The 21,751-nt window shown below is 34.3% G+C and overlaps 1 protein-coding gene across 4 annotated transcripts in view; it reads right to left on the minus strand.

The window, feature by feature from the left end:
* Positions 1 to 21,751, minus strand: part of TBC1D19 (TBC1 domain family member 19) — a 157,196-nt gene that overhangs the window by 91,733 nt on the left and 43,712 nt on the right. For 3 of the 4 annotated variants that reach the window (XM_044225830.1, XM_044225829.1, XM_044225831.1), the window contains exons 2-8: positions 21,131 to 21,203; positions 19,808 to 19,853; positions 15,928 to 16,003; positions 8,359 to 8,433; positions 6,470 to 6,533; positions 5,239 to 5,285; positions 651 to 761 (exon numbers count right to left, since the gene is read on the minus strand). In XM_044225830.1, coding sequence (XP_044081765.1) covers positions 651 to 761; positions 5,239 to 5,285; positions 6,470 to 6,533; positions 8,359 to 8,433; positions 15,928 to 16,003; positions 19,808 to 19,853; positions 21,131 to 21,203 — 492 coding nt within the window. Of the gene's footprint in view, positions 1 to 650; positions 762 to 5,238; positions 5,286 to 6,469; positions 6,534 to 8,358; positions 8,434 to 15,927; positions 16,004 to 19,753; positions 19,854 to 21,130; positions 21,204 to 21,751 lie in introns of all 4 variants that reach the window. The other variant, XM_044225832.1, reaches the window with a different exon arrangement.

The following is a 21,751-nucleotide window of genomic DNA, read 5'->3' on the forward strand; positions in this document are numbered from 1 at the left end:
GAGTTATAAGCTGTTTCCTAGTCTCACCAATGATGGTATTTATAGTTCTGCGCTCCTTATTGCTTTGGGGTGATTAGCAGAAGAAGGAGTGAAAATTTCTTAACTCCACCATCAGGAATTCTCTCCACCTTTCTATAATTGCTCTATTTTAACACCAACTTCCTCACTAAAATGTGATGTTTCCAGAACAAAGACAAGCTCTACTTCATCTTCCCTTCCCTTTATCTCCCTCAGTACCTCATCTTGTTAAGCTTAATAAAGGTTGGTTGAATTGTTAAATATAAATTGTTAAATGTTGAATTGGTTAAAAATGTACATTCTTTAAAATTTTTTAATAAAATTCACAACTTGTTTCAATGAGTTTTATTGCCATAGATAACACACCTGAATCCCAACAAGCTGTCTTATAAATCTACGCTGTTGATTAAAATGAGAAAAAAGCAAAAGTATTTATAGGCCCATGAAAGCTCATTTTTAGTCGTACCAGCAAAGCAATTCACTGTCTATATAACATATTGACAATAAAAAAATAAACCTTTCACTTAATTTATTTAATAAGCAGTCTTGTTGCTTTAGATATATGATACAATAAATATTTTTCTAATGGCTGTCTTCTAAAATATGTAATATTTTGAAATGCCTATACTTACCAATTCAGGGATGTCTTTTACTTTCAGAGGTACTTGGATTAAGCCCAAATGGGTCCTGAAACTAAGAGAATCACCATTTTCATAATTTGGGTTGCGAAGATTAATTAACACCTTTAAAAACAAATCCAACAAAATTGGTTAGTTTCTTTATAGAATGTTTACACTTATAAAATTGGCAATAATATACCTGGTATATCGCCACAAAATTAAAAACTATTTGGGGTTATGCATATACTTTAATTACATTCTAAAAAACTATTCAATTGTGATGAGATGTTAAAATACCAGAAACATGCTTTAAATTTAATATTCCAACTGATGATCTACCATATGAAAGTCTAAAAAGTTAAGAATTTAGTTAGAATGAAAAACCTTTTATGCTAATAAAAAATAAAAATTGTTTGATTACAATATTTAACAAGGAAGGTGATAGAAAAATAAAAATTGCTTGATTGTAATATTTGCCAGATTTAGACTCAATTCTAGCCCTTTTAAAAACAGCTATTAACAACATTTTTAGAGAGATAGGAGACTAATAACTGCAGAGTATTGCCTCTAAACCAAATCCACAAGGAAAAAAAATTCAGAAGTCAAGCTAACAAGAAAGACCATTTATATACTTCTCAAAATTATGCACACAAAAAAAATCTTAGACATTTACATACCCTTTAATCTAGAAATCCTACTTCTATAAATATGATTTTGGAAATAATTAAGATGTTTACAAAGATAGTGCAGAAAGAATGTTAAGTAGTTTATAGCAGAAAAAAATGAAACAGCTTAAACATTCCATTAGAAGGAACTACTTAAATTATACTTAATTGATAAAATAAAATACAATGTCATTTGCCTCAATTAATACAGGTAATGTAGGTAATGACATGAAAAAATATTCACAATACATTCAGTTAAAAAATGTATAATAATGTAGTGTTTTTTGCTATGTGATGGTATTAAAAGTAATTTTTAAAAAATTTTCTTCTTATGTATGCTTTCTTATTTTTCCAACAACAACAATACAGTTTTGGGAAAGAACAATTATAATTAAGATATATTTTTAGATTGAAACTCTTGAGAAAAAAAAATAAAAAATCCAGTGCAATGACATAGATGGAATTAGAGTGTATGATGCTAAGTGAAATTAGTCAGAAAAAGACAAATACCATGAATTCACTCATATGCGGAATTTAAGAAACAAATGATCATAGGGAAAAATGAGACACACCAAGAAACACAATCTTAACTATAGAGAACAAACTGATGGTCACCAAAGGGGAAGCGCGTGTGGGACAGGCCAAATAGGTGATGGGATTACAGATGCACTTGTGATGAGCACTAGGTGATGTATGGAAATTTGAATCACTATATTGTATACCCGAAACTAATATGACACTTTATATTAACTAACTGGAATTTAAATAAAAGCTTAAAAAATAAAAAGCATCCTGTGAAGGAGATTAGGTAACAGAAATGCTATCGTATCTGAGGAAGGGATTAATAACTAATCACTGATGAAACAGAATGTGCGATAATGCCAAAATAGTTTCTTAAAATTGCAAACACTAAACTGGAACTAAAAATATCAATGTTATCTGTTAAAAAATATATACAGCAAAGAATCAACAGTCTGCTAAGTGCAGACTAATACAGAACAATACAATTTTAGCTTAAGTTCACAAGTAAGGGATTATACCACACAGGAACTTCACAAATGGATAGAAAAGAGAAAGAAATGATGAATATGAGGGTAACAGAAAAGAGAAAATATTAGAAATGCAGAAAGTATAAGGATATAATTATAGAAAATGTTTTTTAGTTAAAGAAGCATCTCAGCATGAATAATCAGAGATCAATTCATCAATAGTCCTGAAAGAAACAGAATACTATGACTATTAAGGAGAAAACATAAAAATAACCATACAAAAACCACATGAACTTTTGGCTCTTAAGTGCTAGAAAGGGAAAGAGTTTGGGAGAAATCTTTAACAAGCCAAGAGAATTAAGGCAGTTTCTGATCCAACTAACTTCTCCTTAGAGTTACAAGGAGATTACAGGTGGAGAGCCTGGGTGTCTCAGTCAATTATGTGTCCCACTCTTAATTTCAGCTCAGGTAATGATCTCAGGGGGTTGTGAGACTGAATCCCACTTTGGGCTCTGTGCTGAGCACTGAGCCTGTTTAAGACTCTCTCTCTCCCTCTCCCTCTGCCCCTTAAATCCCACCACCTCCCACTTGGTCTTTCTCTCTCTCTCTCTCTCTCTCTCTTAAAAAAAAAAAAAAAAAAAAGGAGACATCCTACAGTTGACTTTTAAACAACATAGGTTTGAACTGTGTGGGTCCACTCAAATGCAGACTCTTTACAGTACAGTACTATAAATGTGTTTTCTTTACTTTATGATTTTAATATTTTCTTTCCTCTAGCATATTTTATTGCAAAATTAGAGTATATAACACATACAATATACGCTCATTGACTATTATGTTATCAGTAAAATTTCCAATCAACAGTAGACTATCAGTATTTAAGTTTCAGGGGAGTCAAAAGTTTTCTGTAGATTTTCGACTATGCAGAGAATCAGAATCCCTGGGTTGTTCAAGCATCAACCATATGCCGTATGTTTTATGCTGGCAAACTAGTATCAGGGCAACAGTTCAGAAAAGAAATAAAAATAAATTGTGAAAGATTCATTAATTCTTTTACTCATTCATTCAACACCTATTTATTGAGCAACTATAGTGCTAAGCACTATTCTACCATAGCAGATGCTTTGTGGTAGCGCTATGCCTATCTCCAGGGACATCTAGATGTCCGGTAATGACCCTTGGCCACGATGGGATGAAATATACTAACCAGTCATTTATATTGTGCTATTTAATGTCCCTGGATACAGTCCATATCAGTTTACTTACACTGTTTCTTGAAAATGTACAGATAGTTCGTTTCACCTGATTTACCAGTGGGGCTATAAAAGACCCCTTGGGAAACTTGTGCCTCAACTACCAAGGCCAGTGTATCTCACTTGTATCTTGACATCTCATAACCCAAAGACAAAGCATGTCCTGTGCAACTGAGGAAGAATCCTAGGAGCTCATCTGAAAGTTTGGATCTCTTTGTACTTGTATGTGCTTTCTTTCTCTTGCTGAAACAAAAACCTTCTATGGTTAAATCTTGTGAAGTCATGTGAGTCTCTTGGATTATCTGACTCTGTAATTGTTGCAGCAGTGCACAAAACAGAAAGAGAAGCTCCTGCCCTTGTGGATCTTCCATTTAATAGGAGAAGGCAGATAATAGGAGAAGGCAGAAAAAGACAATGTTATATAATGATAATGCTATGAAGAAAAACAAAGTAGGAAAAGGCTAAAGGGAGTTCCAAGCAGGAGGTACAGGGAAGACTTTGCTGAAAAGGTGACATTTAAAGCAGAGAGAAAGGAGTTAAGGGAACATGCAAACAAACATATGAGGAAAAAGCACTGTGGGCAGAGAAAACAAGGAGCAAAGACCCTCAGATGGGAGGGAATCTGGGAGAAAGCAAGGAGGCTAAACTAGCTGGAGTTGAACAAATCAGGGAAAAGTTATAGGAGATGAACTCAGAGGTAATGGGGTACCAGATCAAATAGGATGTTTTAGACCACTGTCAGGACTTTGGCTTTTAAGTAGAATGCGATGGGAAGCCACTGGACACGACGAGAGGAGTGATTTATATGGAATGGTACTTAAAGGGCTTCCTCTGGGAACTGCACTGAGAAGAGATTCTGGGTGGGCAAGGGTGGAGCAGGAAGACCAGTAGGAAGCCACTGCAGTGGTCCAGACAAGACACGGGAGCTTGGACCATGGAAGTAGGAGGGGTTGTGATAAGAAATGGGTGGATTCTGAATACATTTTGAAGGTAAAAGTAACAGGATTTGCTGATAGATTACATGTAAGGTATAAAAGAAAGAGGAGAGTAAAAGAAGGGTCATTAAAATAATTAATGAGTTCTAGCTGGCTACTATAGAGTTGCACTTAATGATCGATGTACCTATCAAACTTAACTAAGCTCATCTTCACTAACAAACCTGCTCCTCCTCCTATATTCTCTCTCTCTTGGGAAAGGTACCTCTGCCCAGCTACCCAATCTAGACACTTAAATCATCCTTATCTTTTATTTTCCTCATACTCCCCAAACCTAATCAGGTCCTAAATCCTCCTAAAAATCTCTTGCAAATCTGTTGAACTCTTTCCATTTCCAACACTGTTCTTTTGCAGCAGATCCTTTTCACGTCTTGCCTAGACTACTAAAACAGGAAAGGACTTAAAAAGGAAAAGATTCACTGAGCATCTATATAGGCCAGGCAACAGGTTACCTGATTTATAATTACTGTTTTTTAATCAAAATCTTCCTAATTGATTTTCTTGCCTTTAATCTCTCCACATTCCAATGTATTTTCCAAGAGCTACTTCCAAACACAAATCCGATCATGTCATTACACTGCTTCAATGAATCTAGAGCTTTATACATGGCAATTCCTCTGCCTGGAGATATTCTTATATCGTCATTTCTTCCTCTTTTACCCTCACTAATATACTTATATTGATCCAATATAACCTACCTCCAGAAAATCCTTTGGTGCATAAACAGGTCTGAAAAGGCTTAAATCTGGAATTAATAAAATAGATTAGAACAAAATTTCAATTAATACAACATATGAATGGTTATTAATAAAAAACGTTAACGACTCCTTCATATGTTACAATGCAGCTAAATTAATTCAGACTTGCAGAGTATTGACAATTTGTCATTCATTGTCTTAAGTTTTGGGAACACAAAAATGAAAAGGCAGTCCCTTCCCTTAATAGCCTAAGATGACATATTCCGAAAGAAATTAAGAGACTCCCCTTCATAAATCTGTAATAAATTTATAACTGAATTGAAAAAACAATGTCAATATAACATAAAAGTTCTATATGAGAATTCTCCAAGTACATAGAACATAAATAATACTTTCTTAGTGAATTCCTCTAGTTGTATTGAACTGTTCTCCCTTTTGAACTTATATAACACACTGCTCCTCTAGTAGGGTACTTATTTCTTGCCCAGTCTCCCACACTTATTTTTAAAGGAGTGGTGGTGGGACGCCTGGGTGGCTCAGTTGGGTAAGTGTCTGCCTTTGGCTCAGGTCATGATCCCAGGGTCCGGAGATTGAGTTTCACACTGAGCAAGGAGCCTGCAACTCTCTCTGCCTGCCATTCCTCCTACTTGTGCTCCCTCTCTCTCTACCTCTCTCTGACAAATAAATAAATAAGATCTTTTAAAAAAATAAGGAAATAAAGGAGTGGCAAGCGATTATGTACATGTCTATCTATATAATTATATACATCTGTTTATCATAATAAATGAGACGTAGTCACTCAAATGTTTATAAAATTGATTGACTCTATTTAACATTAAAATAAACCAAAATACTTAAAAACATTTAGAAGTCTCAAAACTTTTCACCATTTAACCTACCTTTAAAGCCTGAAAAATATTTACCTTAATTATGAGTCTAAGAAATCCACTGAAAGATTTAATCTACTTTTCTATAAAGATGTTTTCAAATGCTGCTTTAAAAAAGGATAACTGATTTAAATACTCTCGAAATAATGCAAAGCATTGGTCAAAGTTAGGAATTTTTAAACTGCAAAGTAGGAGTTTAAGCAATAAAAGTAGAGGATAGTAATTAGCAGGGAAGGAAAATTGCTATCTTTCCAAAAGAATTGTTAAGATTGTTATTTTGGACCCAGAATTAAGAACGCAATTTGTTTCCTACTACCACATTTTGAAAAAAGTTGTTCATATACCTGGTTCATCAGTTCCCATTTCATTCCATTTATTGAGAAGTTCTTTCTGTTCTCCAACTGGCCTCTAAAAAAGGTAATTTTAAAATTGGTTTCATTTTGTGAAGTTTAGCAATGCAGCTGAAAAATAAGAACCAATAACTTACCGAAAAGTTTGAATAAGCTACCATAATAGAAGAAAAAAATAATTTTACTACACACGGAGAACTTTTGTTGGAATTACTCTTAAATTACTGTTATTTAAACTATTATATCTAGTTTGAATGGCTCAGGTGGAACGTGATACTAATGAGCCCCCCCAAAAAGAAGGTAAATGATCTCTACCGGACAGTAAATTTCACAAAGAAATACTGCTCCTCAGCCACATACTCCATCTCTTACCCCATCTAGCAACCTCAGAAAGGCATCGTAAGGGGGACTGGCAAAGACAGTGTGACTCCGAGTCAGTAGCATCATCTTCCTATATGAAAGACAGTACATTGCCCAATACTATATACTTCGACTTTATATCGAGAACTTTATAGTTCTCCATATAAATTTATCTGCTTTTTACACCATCCTTCTGGTGCCTTCAGTGACTTGTCCTTGGGTATTACCCAAAGTTCATCCACTATATCCTGTCCCACAACAAGGAATAAATAGCAGGTAGGGAGAATAAAGTGAAGAGAAACTTGTGTTTTCCTATTCAGGAGCCGTCAGAAAGAATCTTGAGCATTCCTCAAGTGGCTTTTCTTTTCCTCTTTATCTCTCCCCGCTCAAAACCCATAGTGACATGTAGGCAGCCGTGGACCCAGCTAGAGGCGAGGGATCAAACCAGGCCCCGACTCGTGCCTCCTGAATATCAGTTAGGTTGCGCTTGAGAAGAGCCTGAGCTGACTCGTCCTCCTGAATCATCAGTTGAGTTGCGCTTGAGAAAGAGCCTGAGCTATGGACCCTAAGACTCGCTGACGTGACTGCCTACATGTATTAAGAGGCAAAACTGGGTTGCACATTTAACTGTTACAAGATTACCCAGTACTTGCATGGATTATAAATTGCACCATTGTAAGCTCGTGAATTGCTAGTTAAAGATTAGCTAAGTAGACAAAAGTTACTGGCGTCAGAAGATCCACTACCAGTGCTTGGGAAATGGGTTTCGTAAAAGCTTAAGGGGTTTCATGTGAATGTTACGTGTGTATGAAGAATCAACCGAAAATAGATACTTCCTTATAATTGTTTCTGTTGGCTGTATAATGCCTCACAGCCTTGAATAAAATTGGCACTGCTTGGACAGCAACCACTGTGTCCCTCCTGTCCTCATTTCTTTACAAGTCTTATTCTCTCTCCATTCTCTTACTCTCTCGACCCTGCTGGTGTCGTCGCACTGGCCGCAACAGTGACAGATAAATGTTGAGAATTAGATCTAATAATACTATTATTAGAACTAAATAGTTCAACAGAGAGATGACAAATCGTCATTTCATTCTCTATGTTAATACTGAAAGATGGTACCATACTGGCTATTACAAGATGATAGTATGCCTCAACCCCATCTCCGATTCAAAAAATATGGTTATTGTGCTAATTAGTCAAATGTAAGGAGACCAAAGGTAAGTAAAATTCTTAAAGACCATTTATAACACTTATAACCTTTATAGCCAGATTTCTAAATAATCTATACGTAGATTATATATTGTATTTTTATTTATTCTCAAGATATGTTCATTACGAAAAGCATTACAATATATGTAATAGAAATCTATATAGAATATACCCACGTAGGTGGCCTTTTACAGAATTTTGTTTCAATATAAACTGGTATACTGGTTAAAAAAAACAACTGCCTAACAGTTACAACTTCATGGTACTCCTAGTATTTGATTCACAATAAAATACTTAAATGTTAAAATTACCTTTCGTGCCAATGGGATACTCAGTTCAGTGCACATGCTATTTAAACTCTTCAAAATTCTTTTTTCCCAACTTCCCTAAAATATAAAAAAATAAGTGATTATTGTTTCTGGTTAATAATACCAAAACTAATCATTTAAAAATTAAAGCTATTACGAGTTATATAGAAATGGTGAGGTTGGTTGAGATTGGTTAACTTTATTCATTAGTTCACTCAATAAATATTGATTACTGCCTACTATGTGCTAGATACTACCCTTAGTGCTGTGAACTAAGCCATAAACAGAAGGTCTCAGTCTTCATAAAACTTGTGTTCTAGGGGGAAGGGTGGCAATGGGGTTAGGAAAAAAAAAAAAAAAATCAACAACTCATATTATAAGAAAAAATAGCAGGTAATAAAAAGGTAAATTACTTTTAAGCATTTTGTAAATGTTTGATACTTAGAAATCCCATTAATAACCTAGTAAAAAATGGAATTTTATAGGAATTATTATATTGTGATTTTTCCAAACAAGACATTTCAGTCCTAAATACTTCACCATGCATGTTCTAATAAGAACCTTCTCCTACAATAATAACCACGATACTGCTATCACACCTAAGAAAACTAGTGTTAATATTTCACACATCTAATACCTAGTCCACTATCAAACTATTCCAGTTGTCCCCAAAATATCTTTTATAGTTTTTAAAATCCATAATCCATTAAAAATGCATGTATTACATTACATTTCGTTGTTATGTCACTTTCCATGTAGCTGAATCTAGAGTCTCTTTGTTCTTTTCTCTTTCATGATATTGACTTTATTGAGGAGTCCAGGCCAGTTATCTTTTAGAATGTGTTACAATATGGATTTGTCTTACTGGGTTTTTTGCAGCATTGATTACCTTCTTCTCCAGCCTCCATATCTCTTTTAAGCTTGAAATAAGTTATTTTTAATAGCCAGTCATAAACTGATTACCCATGTATACCATGTTTTAGTAAATTATTCTTTTTAACAACAAGCTAAATTGTCATAATTTTTTTTTTGGTCTTTTTACTAAAACATGCCTAGAGGCCACTTCTGGCTCACTGAAACCAAAATGCTCACTGAAACCAAAATAAAATAATACCAAAGCTTCAAAATTTAGAACAAGAGAAGAGAAGAGAACTATATATAACAGCATTGATAATGGACAGTTATATCCAGGCAATAAAAGTATAATAGCTCTTTTATGTGGTTTTTATAAAGCTTAAAGATGTAAAGTGCCTGGAACAGTGACATAATAATGATGATGATAATAATCATTCAATAATCGATAGCTTTTACTATAGCTATTATTGTTCACAGCTTCCTCTTTAACAGACACATTTAAATACATTACCCTCTTTATCTGGAATATATTCTCCACGTTCTACTCCAATCCCTAACATATTTTTTCCTATTATCTGAATAAATCTTACTCGCTTCTCAGGTCTTCATCTCTATTAAGATTTCTCTTCCTGGTCCCTCCCCCCAGATAGTAGTAGGTGCATTTGCTTATAGTCTCTCACAGCACCCCTTCTTTCACCTATCATCACATAATCACACTTTGTCTAGCACATAATAGATGCTCAATGATTGAATCGATTTCTACTCTAAGTAATGTTGCAAGCATTTAAAAAAAAATTTGATACAACAGCCTAATCAATGAATGAACAAAAAAGCATTTATCTGTAGGAGAAATATATAGCTGTGTGAAACGTATAAGCCTTAAGTCACTAAATATTTACAAACAGCTTTTCAGGAGTAATAGAATAGTCTTCATAAATTATATGAAATGCTGACAAAATAATCCCATTTATTCGTTTATTTTCAATGATCTCTCTCTCTCTTTTTAACTGTAAATACTTCTCTTAAATCCAAGACCTAAATAGAACACATTTGAGCACCTTATTCATGATCAATGAATTAACAATTATATATTGTTAGTTATAACAGTATAACCTTCTTCCACCCCCAATGTCCTATCCTCAACTTATCTGAATAAATCTTATTCAACTTTCAAGTCTCAGCTTAAATATCATCTCTTCTAATAAACCTTCTGTCACTTGCTTCCCCCACTTCAGACTGTGGTGGAAGGAAATACAAGAAAGCTTATTTTGGGAAAAAAAAAAAAAGGAATTTTAATTCAGTCATTGCTATAAAAATAAAATTTGCATAAAGATTACAAATCTAGTCTCTGGGCACCTAGGTGGCTCAGTCGGTAAAGTGTCTGCCTTCAGCCCAGGTCATGATCCCAGGGTCCTGGGCTCAAGTCCACATCGGGCTCCCTGCTCATCGAGGAGTGTGCTTCTTCCTCTCCCTTTGCCCCTCCACACTGCTTGTGCTCACTCTCTCTCTCATACTCTCTCTCAAATAAACAAATAAAATCTTTTAAAAAATAAAAAAATGAAAAAGTCCAATTCCTGAATTCATATCACTTATCCTATTATATAAAGAAAAACTTAACTGAAATGGTTTAAGTTAGTGAAATCGTGAGTTCCCTGTTTTCAGAAGTACTCAAGCAAAGGGACATGAACTTCAGAGGTTGAATGAGATAAACTTGGGTCCACTTCAACTCCACTCATAGATAACTTTTTTCAGGCTCTATCTGTTGAAGTGCCTAAACAAGCCCAAAGTCTCAAAAATGCTTTAAAAAAAAGTTCTGAGTGAAATAAGTCAAGCAGAGAGAGCCAATTATCATATGGTTTCACTTATTTTTGGAGCATAACAAATAGCATGGAGGACATGGGGAGTTAGAGAGGAGAAGGGAGTTGGGGGAAATTGGAAGGGGAAGTGAATCATGAGAGACTATGGACTCTGAAAAACAATCTGAGGGGTTTGAAGTGGCGGGGGGTGGGTGGGAGGTTGGGGTACCAGGTGGCAGGTATTATAGAGGGCACAGCTTGCATGGAGCACTGGGTGTGGTGAAAAAATAATGAATACTGTTATGCTGAAAATAAATAAATTTAATTAAAAAAATCAAGTCTATTAAAAAATCATAAAGTAAGTTGTGATTCTAGGAGTGAAAGGTACAGCACAGGGAATATAGTCAATGTAACCATAATAGCACTGTATGATGATAGATGGCAGCTAAGCTTCTGGTGAGCATCGTGATGTGCATAGACTCATCAAATCACTATGGGATATACCCGAAACTGTGCTCAACACCTGAAACTAATGTAACACTGTGTGTCAACTATACTTCAATAAAAAATAAATACAAATAAAAGCCATGAATTTTTAATCAATCAGTTAATTAATTAATTAAACTGTGTTCACCAAGAGGAAGGTGGTATGGGCCTCAATTTCCAAACTCATTTGTCCATGGAACCCTTTTTTGTGGAGCATCTCTCAGGGCTAGTATTCAGTAGAAAACACTCTGGGAAATGCTGATGCACTGTAAGAAACCTCTTTCCCTCATCAACCCAGAAAACTGAACACCAATCTAGCTTGCCAAAACCTGTAGAAAGTTGATTTACATCCAACTCTGAAGACACAATTAAGAGCAGAGTAAAGTTCAAATAACTCATGAAACTTTAATAGAAAAAAAATCAAAATTTTCCAGGCACCAGTTCCAATATATTTTCTGCTGACTTGTTTAATGAATAAAAGTAGAAGGAAATACTTATTTTTTTTAAAGTTCTTTTTGATTGTAAAGAACAACTTAATAAGGAACCACCTACGCCCAGGTCCTCCCTAGCACTCCTACAGAATGTTTTAGCCAGCTCCCCCATAGCACATAGCACTTCCTACCTTACACTCCAACTATTTATGCCCACGTCTTCTTTCAATGATTAAACCATGAGTTACCCATAGGCAGAATCTTTATTTAATTTCTTTCTTTCTTTTAAGATTTATTTATTCATTAGAGAGAAAGAGGGAGAGATGGAGAGCAAGCTGAGGGGAAGGGCAGAGGGAGGCGGAGAGGGGAACCTAAGCAGACTCCACACTGAGCATGGAGCACAGCATGGAGCTCAATCTCACAACCCTAAGATCATGACTTGAACTGAAACCAAGATTTGGATGCTTAACCGACTGTGCCACCCAAGTGCCTTATATCTAGTTTATTTCTGAATCTTCTTAGCACATAGTAGTGTCTTTTAGCAGGCATTCAGTAAAGATCTTTTAAATGAATATCACAATAATTGGTAGAAGAGATGACAAGCACCTTTACTATTAATTTCACATAAACTTCCCAAGTTCTTGCTACTTAAAGGTCAGTATGCTAGATGTAATGGGTAAACAAAAATGTTTTTAAATTGTTACTGCTTCCAAGAGGCTTATAACAAAAGCCAAAAAGATGTACACAGAAATTGCTCTAACAGAACACAATTTGTGATAAAAACTGTAAAATGATAGTGTGCTACAAGAGTCCAAAAGAGGGAGAGGTCCTTTTCAATGGGGATGACAACTATCACAGAGAAGAATGTCCTCTGAGTTGACCCTCACAAATTAGATGGATTTTCATAATGCTAAGCAGGCAGGAAGAGCTTTCTGGGACAAGAAAACGAAATGAGGAAAGTGTTAAAAGATGCAAGAGGAAAAGGCAAAATGATTCACTTGGCAGGGCACACAGAACAGTTATAAGACAGTAGAGATTGATAAAGTGGAAGGGGAAGCTAGGGACAAACAGTAAAATTCTTAAATGTTGAGCTTTGGAGTAGGAACTTGTTAGACATTGGTAGTCACTGAACATTTGGGAGAAGGCAGTGAGATACATTATAAGGTTTCACCTGCTTGTACCTAAAATTAATTGTAGTAAGAGTATATATGATGATGGGGCGGGAGACAAGTTGAAAATCAGGAGGTGTAAGAATAAGACAAGGATGTGAATTAATGTTTGAAACAAAGCTAGCACTCAATAAAAGGCAGTAGTCCTCCTCATCATCACTGTGACCACCATGGTAATAGTCTTGATGATAAAAAGGAAGGAGAGGCTATAAGACTATGGGAAGAAATAATTTGTAGAACTTAATGACTATTTGGATATAGAAAACAGAGATCAGAGATATTTCAAGTCTAAATTACTATAGTAATGATAAATTAATAGAAATAGAAGGTCAGGAAGAGATGCTCATTTTAGGAACAATGTAATAAATTCAGTTTTAGACATGTTGATTTTGACCTCACAGAAGAAATGTACAGTAGATAGTTGATTATAGAGGATTAGAGGCAAAAAAGATGTGGCGGCAAAGAAGAGGGAAGCTGTGGAAATCTGAATGAGATGACCTGAATGTTCTTAATAAACTAAGTGGCAAATATTAAAAGCATTTAAACATTTAAAATGAGAGAGAAGTAGAATTAGGGGCTACACCAGCATGAAAAATTCTGGGAAAATCTAACCGGAAAGCAGGTAAGGCATGATGAATAATAAAATAATTGACAAGAAGCAAAATGAATCCACTGAAGGACAAATAAATGGATTTAGAACTAAACTGATGGTAAATACACAATTCATGTGACTTTCCTAAGTAATTTCACAGTTAGGGAGAAGAAAGCAGATGACGGAAGGAGCCATAGGCTGAGGACTGGAAAGGCAGACAGAACAGAAGTCAAACGGGGAAAGAAGCGATGAGGTGCAAGGGGGCACACTGATGGAGTGGTACTTACGCCATTCAGACTAATGAGCTTTTGTGCAAAGAGGTGAGAACTGCCTAATACAACAGGGAGCTTAAGAACTAGATGACTCTGCGAGAACAAATAAAAGATAGGCAGACACTAACTGGTAGAGGACATATTTAGTGTGACTACAGTTAAAGAATCAATTATTTCAATAAATCGTGTTCCATGGGCGAAGCACTGTACCGGATGCCGAGAATTAAAAAACACAATCCCTGCCCTTAAAGAATGAAAAATGTGGTACGGGGATTGACAAGGTTCCTGTAAAAAGACAAGTGGCAAACATTTTAGACTTTGCAGGTCATAAGGTATCTATGCAACTACTAAACTCTGACATTGTTGTGTGAAAGCACCCACTGACAATGTGTAAATAAATGAACAAGACTATTTTCCAATAAAGTGTATTTTATTAATTCCTATAATTTTCATGGGTCACAGATATTATTATTTTGCGGGCTTTTCAGCCAGTTGAAAATGTAAAATAAAATAGTCTTAGATTGCCAGCTGTACAAAAATGGGCGGCAGGGCAGATCTGGCCCAGGGGCTATGGTGTACCAACCCCTGAGTTAGTGGGTAAGTCTGGGAAGAAAAGAGAGGAGTAGCATAATATATACACAATACATATACTTACCCATCATATGTGTTCTCAGCAACTGCAGTAGGCTTGAAGAATGGACCTATTATTTACCTCTCTACTACTTCTTTTCCATCATGATAGGAAAATAACTTTAGTAACTTCTTTCTCACACTTAATACGCTAAAACTGGTTCCCTTTGGAAATTTTCAAATTTCACCAAAAAAATATTCATACCCAACCTTTTTACGTTTTTGAGTTTATATCTTTATAACAAAAGAGCAAACTATCTTATCACACATGTATCATTTAATGATTATGCTTTATGACATATCAATAATACTGTCTGATTGCTAGACCTAAATAAAGGTGCCACCCAGAGATAAGAATATATTACATATTTCCTCAAATATCTTCATGTTATTGCTTCCTTTCACCATCTGATTTTGAGAGCTTTTTAAATGAAAATAAAAGTTGAGAAATAAAAGAGCTGCCACACATCCACTGCTTGAATGATGATAATTCAAAGCAGCAGATTATTTCCCAGGAGCAAAACGAACCACTGTGATAACTGAGGTTGAGTGATGGGTTCATGGAAGTTCTTTGGGATATTATTTTAAACTTTTCATGATAATCTCTGAGACTATGATTGAGAAAGATCCACTTTGTGGTGCCCATTAAACACCTTGGCAGTGGCAGAGAGTCACACTCAGTGCCTTGAGGAAGGCTCGCAGAGGCTACCTCAGAGGCTACCTCATAGGCTACTTCATAGGCAGGTGCACGAGGCCCTGCTGAAGTGAAAAACAGTCTAGAGGTCAAGGGCATGTGACAGAACGTGTTTCTATTTTAACAGTTCTTTACAGTTTTCTGTGTAAAATTTCATTTTTAAAGTGAATTTTAGTTGTTTCAGTAGGTTCATTTGAGTTCTGTGACAGAATACAGTTAGTAAATAGCAGCCTGCTGTGAGACAAACGAATTTCAAATACAGTATTAGTATCACTGGCTTCAAAAGCCAATATTTTAAAGGAAGAGTGAATCAGTTCATTGCCATCTCATTCTTTTACTATCACAGAGCATGAGAAATAAATGGTCACATAATACTTTTATCACATTTACAATTTTAGGCCAGTATGGTACATTATTTTTTCTCCTTCTACTCAACATTTTCAGGATAACTGTAGTTATGTACGTGTGCTTCTTGGTTACTGAAAGTAAAAAGGAAGAGCATGTAAATACTATTCAGATTGCCGGAGTGGGTCCTACCCGGGCTACTATACAATGGATAATATATACTCCTGATATCCATAAGGATCTTCCATTCTGTATTATACAACTTGGCATGAAAAATAAAATTGAAATGAACGATAGCCAACCTGTGCTTTCCTCATGTAAACCAAAGGTTCTTTCAGATGTTCAGGAGGTGCAGCAGGGTGACTAGGTAAAGGAAACCTATGGACAAAAAGAGGCTGCTAAATATTGTGCATTACCTTGATAAATAATTAATTTTCTTTGTTAGAAATTACTTACCTCTGTGGTCCATGTCATAAGTGAACTAGAATATCTGTTAGCAATATTTTGTGTTTATAGAAGGCACAACAACATAATAAAGCATTCTTATCCTACTAGTATTATAGTTTTAGATTAGAAATTTAATCACTTGTTAAAAAAAGTTGAATTGCACAATAATCTGAATTCATAATTTGAGGTAATTTTAAAATCACTGAGCTTTGTAAATGCTCATGTAAAAATTGTCAGAGCTGTTACTTTTAGCATAAAAATATTGTTAACATTTACAGGAATTTTTTAAGGCTGAATAAAAATCCATGAACTTGCTAACATATCAACTGTTTTCATTTCTCCCAATTTCCTTTTCAATATGATTATATATTTTTTACATAGTTGAAATGATAATATAAATACTATCTTTCAAAAGAGCCATGTTCTAATATATACTCCACGTATTTAATAAAATTTTAAAATGTTAATGTCTTATGGGTTCTTTCTGTTTTCTATGTAACTTTATATTCAAAATATCTTGTTTTTATTAAGAAAATATTTATTCAACAAATATTTGAGCCATTCTAGGTACTAAGCATACAGTGGCAATTGAGACAATATCCCCTGTTCTCATATACCCAACATTCTAGTGAAGAAAGACAGTCAATAATTATAAAAAGAAACAAATTGATGGAACAGTATCAGGTAGTAATATATGCCATGAGAAAATGAGAGTGGGGTAATGAGACAGAAGTGATTTGGAAGGAAAGGTGTCTATGGGAGCTAATACTTGAACTAAGACATAAGTGAGAAGGAGCCAACCATACAAAGATCTAGGGGAAGAACATTCCAGGCAAGACCCTGAGTTAGGAACATTTAGAATGTTTAAAAATCAGAAAAAGCCAGAATGGTTGGAATATAATGATTGAGACACAGAGTTACATGAAATCACAGAAAGCACAATGGGAAAACATAATAGTTCAACATTTACTTAGAGATTCCAGTCTCTTTCATAGGAACAAATAACTCCTATCAAAATTAGTCTTAACACTTGTACCTACAGCAAAGCAACCATGTTCCAATACTCAAGAACCATACACTGAATTTTCAAGAAATGTCTCATTCAAAGTGGGACACCAACACATAAAGTGTTTATGATATACCAAGTTTAATTATACTTATCCCAGGACTTAAGAGTAAAATGCTCAAACGTCCAAAGGAAACACATCTGGAATAGAAAAAGCAACTTGTTCAATCCAATCTCTAAAACAGGTTCACTAACTAATTATTTCTAGCTAATTGTTTTTTCCACTAAAATCTATACTCCATGTACCTAAATAAATCATCTTTCCCCATTCACAAATGAAAAAAAACTAAGCCTCAGTTTTCTCTTCTGTAAAATGGCTGTAATAAAAAATTCCACAATCACAGAGTTGTTGTGAAGATAACATTCCATAAGGCAATATATTTAAAGTGCTTAGCACAGTGCTTACATAAATATCATTTAATCATGTAAATTACCTATTAAATATTAACTATTAACACAACAATAATTAAATAAGCTTGACCCCGTGATCCCAAGATCATGACCTGAGGCAAAACCAAGAGTCAGTCTCTTAACAGACTGAACCCAGGTGCTCCAATTAAGTAGTCAATATGAAGTGGGAAGAACTAACCTAGCCTACTATTAAAGTTTCAGGTAAATAATAGAATACAAAATTTTTTCTCTCTCTTTTAAACAAGAATTGGACAAAAATCTTTGTCATGTTTTCTAAAATGAAGTTAACAATTTTCATGTATCATCTGTATAGTTCATATGTTTACACCTTTATTAGGTAAGAGCATATTTTTTTTACTTAACCTAGTGAATTCTTCTACTCTACTTTTTGCATTCTTCACTTGTCCATCTAATGATTTCTGCCAATGAAAAATGCAACACAATATACTAAGTCCACTTTATTCTTCTGATTTATGTTAGTGGAAACACTTCTTCTCCACCCTGGATGAGTCCTTCCCTGTGAAAAGAGCTCCATTACTGTAACATTCTTGGCTTCTCTCGAGGGCTTTACTTGTTATACCACAGAAGAGGTATAGTGCCTTATCCAACTTTTAAATTTTGGAATAATAAACTGACCATGCCCACCAATGTTATTTAACTAGAAAGTAAGTCTATTTAATTTTGGAGTTCAGTTAAAGGACTCATTTTGCTTTTGCATTAAGCTATGTCCTCTTATCTAGTCTTCACCAGTAATAAAAGTATAATTTTGATCACCCATTTGCCTTTATGTTTTACGTTATTTCTCAATTTCTGCAGAACCCAAGTGAGTAAAAAAGGTATTACTTACTCCTTCAAAAATCCCAACAACTTATTAAAAAATATTTATTTAATGTCTATTAGGATACTGAAAATAAGACAATGAATGAAATATTGTCCTTCCCATCAAGTAAAAAGGCACTCACTGTTCACTCACAGAACAATTTTCAGGAATGGATTAGACAAAAATAGCAATCACCAGTAATATCTCCTCAGATGAGAATTCACTGTTTGTAATTACACAGAACCAGATGCTTTTATTCCACCAATACTGGACATAAAGAGAAAGTTACAAGCTTTCTGTGTAATAGGCAGAGATAAATCACTATGTTCTATATTAAACTATAAACTAAGTTATAAACTGTATATATAAACTATATTAGTTTAAGTAACCTGTGCCATCTCTATACATACTGTACATTTAAGACCTTACTTATCATGATAAACATCTACACCTTGGTGACTAGTACCAGGGGTATGGTCACAGTCAACTTCCATTAACAGATAGCACTTAAATATAGTATTATTTAAGAATTTGTAAATCTTTTGGGAAAATGGTGATAAGCAAAGAAGTAAATACTAGTTTTTTAAATGTGGGTTTAAGCACAGGTCCACAGGCCTTCATCTGAGTCTCTTTATTTTTAAAAACAATCTTGATAAACTGGGTTATCTTGTTTCCTAGTTAACAGCAGATTAGAAGGGGCAATTATAAACAGAAGTGTTAGAATCTAGGGAATGCTAGAGACATAAGCACATTGATAGCAGTAAAAAAAAAGAAAAGAAAAAGACATAAGAACTCCATTAGACTATAAACTCCATGAATGTAGGAATTGATTTCTTGTTCTATACTATATTCCCAGTGCCTAGCACAGTGCTAGCACATAGTAGGTGCTCAATGAATAAGTGATGAATAATGGGATATTGAATAAACTATAAAAGCTAACTCTACAACTTTATTCTTTAAAATAACAAATAGTTATATACACCTCAACACACTCTGAGGGCAAGTCCACATTAACAAAAACATTGATTTTTCCTAATAACACCAATTTTGCAAAAAAAAAAAAAGGGGGGGAAGTTAATTATATTTTATATTTAGAATGGTTGCTTTATAAAGATAGAAAAAGGGTAATATCCAAAATGGCAATAATAAAAAGAATATTGATAAGCTTCAGTTATCTGAAATATTAGCTTAATTCCCTTACTATACTAGATAAATGAATTGTTAATATAAAAATATTGGTGTAAAAAACAACACTTATTAATTATTCATTCTCAGGCAAGACTTTGATTTTTAAATGTATTAACTTACATGAAATGTTATATAAATACTAATGAAAAATAACAATATAATGAGTGTACATAGCAATACTATATTCATTACTTACAAAGTAAATACAGCTAAACATAACAGTATCTCAAAATACGTAGGAAAAACTCACACACTCAGTTCACTATAAACAGCATTCTGAAGTTTCTTCTCCCAACCTATTTTTTAAAAAAGAATAAAATATATGAACATATTAGTTTTAAAAATAAGCATACAACATAATTAAATTTATCTCACTAAGACTCTATCTAACATTATATTCATTTGTGGAAGAACTATCAATTGCCAATTGCTGTGTGTTATTAAGGAATTATTTCCTATACATTCACTCTGTTGGCAAATACTGAGTACAAAATTATCAGTATGACACTATTTTTTAGGTAAAACTATTGCATCATATTCTCAAGATGGGAGAAATCCTTCTTCCATTGCTAAGGTACCCAGTGAATACCAAAACAGTACTGGCTACTGTACTACCAGTCTATCAGGAATGTACCAAGGGAAGGGCAAGAAATAGCCAGACCCTTGACAAAGATATATCATAAGTAATTAGTTACAACTAACTAGTCAATAAACTCCCGAAGAACAAAAACATTACTATGGGTATTGGAGAGGGCACGGATTGTATGGAGCACTGGGTGTGGTGCAAAAACAATGAATACTGTTACGCTGCAAATAAATAAAAAAATTTAAAAAAACAAAAAAAAACCCGAACATTACTATGAGGTACCATCAGACCAATGAGCTTGGCTGCTAATTAGAACTCTTCTGGGTAAGTAAACCACTTAACATCTCAATTTCCATGTGCGAAGGTTAGAATAGGGAACTTTTTCTTGTTCTAAAAGAAATCAGGATTTTCATTTCTGTGAAAGGATAGAAAAGAGGAGGGGGGAAAAAAGTATAGAAGGGAAAGAAGTATAGAAGAAAAAGAAGCCACAAATGAAAATAAGAGAGGGCATGGGGCACCTGGGTGGCTCAGTGGGTTAAAGCCTCTGTCTTTGGCTTAGGTCGTAATTCCAGGGTCCTCGGAGAGCTTCCCTTCCTCTCTCTCTCTCTCTGCCTGCCTCTCTGCCTATTTGTGATCTCTGTCTGTCAAATAAATAAGTAAAATCTTTAAAAAAAAAAAAAAAGTAAAAGAGGAAGTACTTAGGGAGGGGGTCTCTTCATACATTCAGGATGTATTTTTATCAGGAAATAATAAGCAGCATTCAAAACTGATTACTTTAATGCAGTGATTCCCACAGCGTTCCTGGATTTTTGCAGCATTTTATTGAAATATCTGAAAGTTCTAATTCTCCTCAAACAGAAACCTATCCAGCCACTGTTTCACAATTTTGAATAAGTAATTGGAAGTTTAAGGATAAAATATTCCCTCCAAATAAAGTATTTTCTTATTTTGCCTTAAAGAATTAGGGTGGGGGAGCAACTTACAAACCTGATATTTTAAAGAATTCCTTAATATCTTCTTTTAGTGACTGAAGTTTAATCTCAGGTCTCTGAAGACTGGCCTAATTTTAGAAAGAAGAAAAAGAAGAAAGGAAAAGACAGAAGTCAAAAGGAAGCCATTGGGTTGTTTGATATGAAGGAAAATTTTTAAAAAGAAGTGTCTAAATGTGCATACAATTTTTAAAATTCATTTTTGAAGCCAGAGCACTTTAGAATTATCTAGAATAGCTCTTAAGAGAGAAAACTTTTTCCGCCTACTCTTAAAATACAGTATCTGGGATGGTACACTGCAGTCTAATACTTAACATTTTTACCTAGGATTTTTACCTTTGTGAATAATTAACATCTATTTTTCTAATAGGAAAAATACTCAGATTTTATAAATTCTCTTAATATTATATCAAACATATACGGTAGCATTTATACCTAATGACCAAAAACCCAGTTGCCTCCCTTATATATAGACCTTCAAAAATTGTCTTCCTCAATGTAAATGTCTTGCTCAATGCACACCTTCATTTGCTACGCATATTTATGGAAAGCACATAAAACTGTTAGTTCACTAATGTCTCCTTTATCTTCAAGTGCATGCTTCCTATTCTGTTGGTTT

The sequence above is a fragment of the Neovison vison genome, chromosome 11 (assembly GCF_020171115.1).
Source record: "Neovison vison isolate M4711 chromosome 11, ASM_NN_V1, whole genome shotgun sequence".
Lineage (NCBI taxonomy): Eukaryota > Metazoa > Chordata > Mammalia > Carnivora > Mustelidae > Neogale > Neogale vison.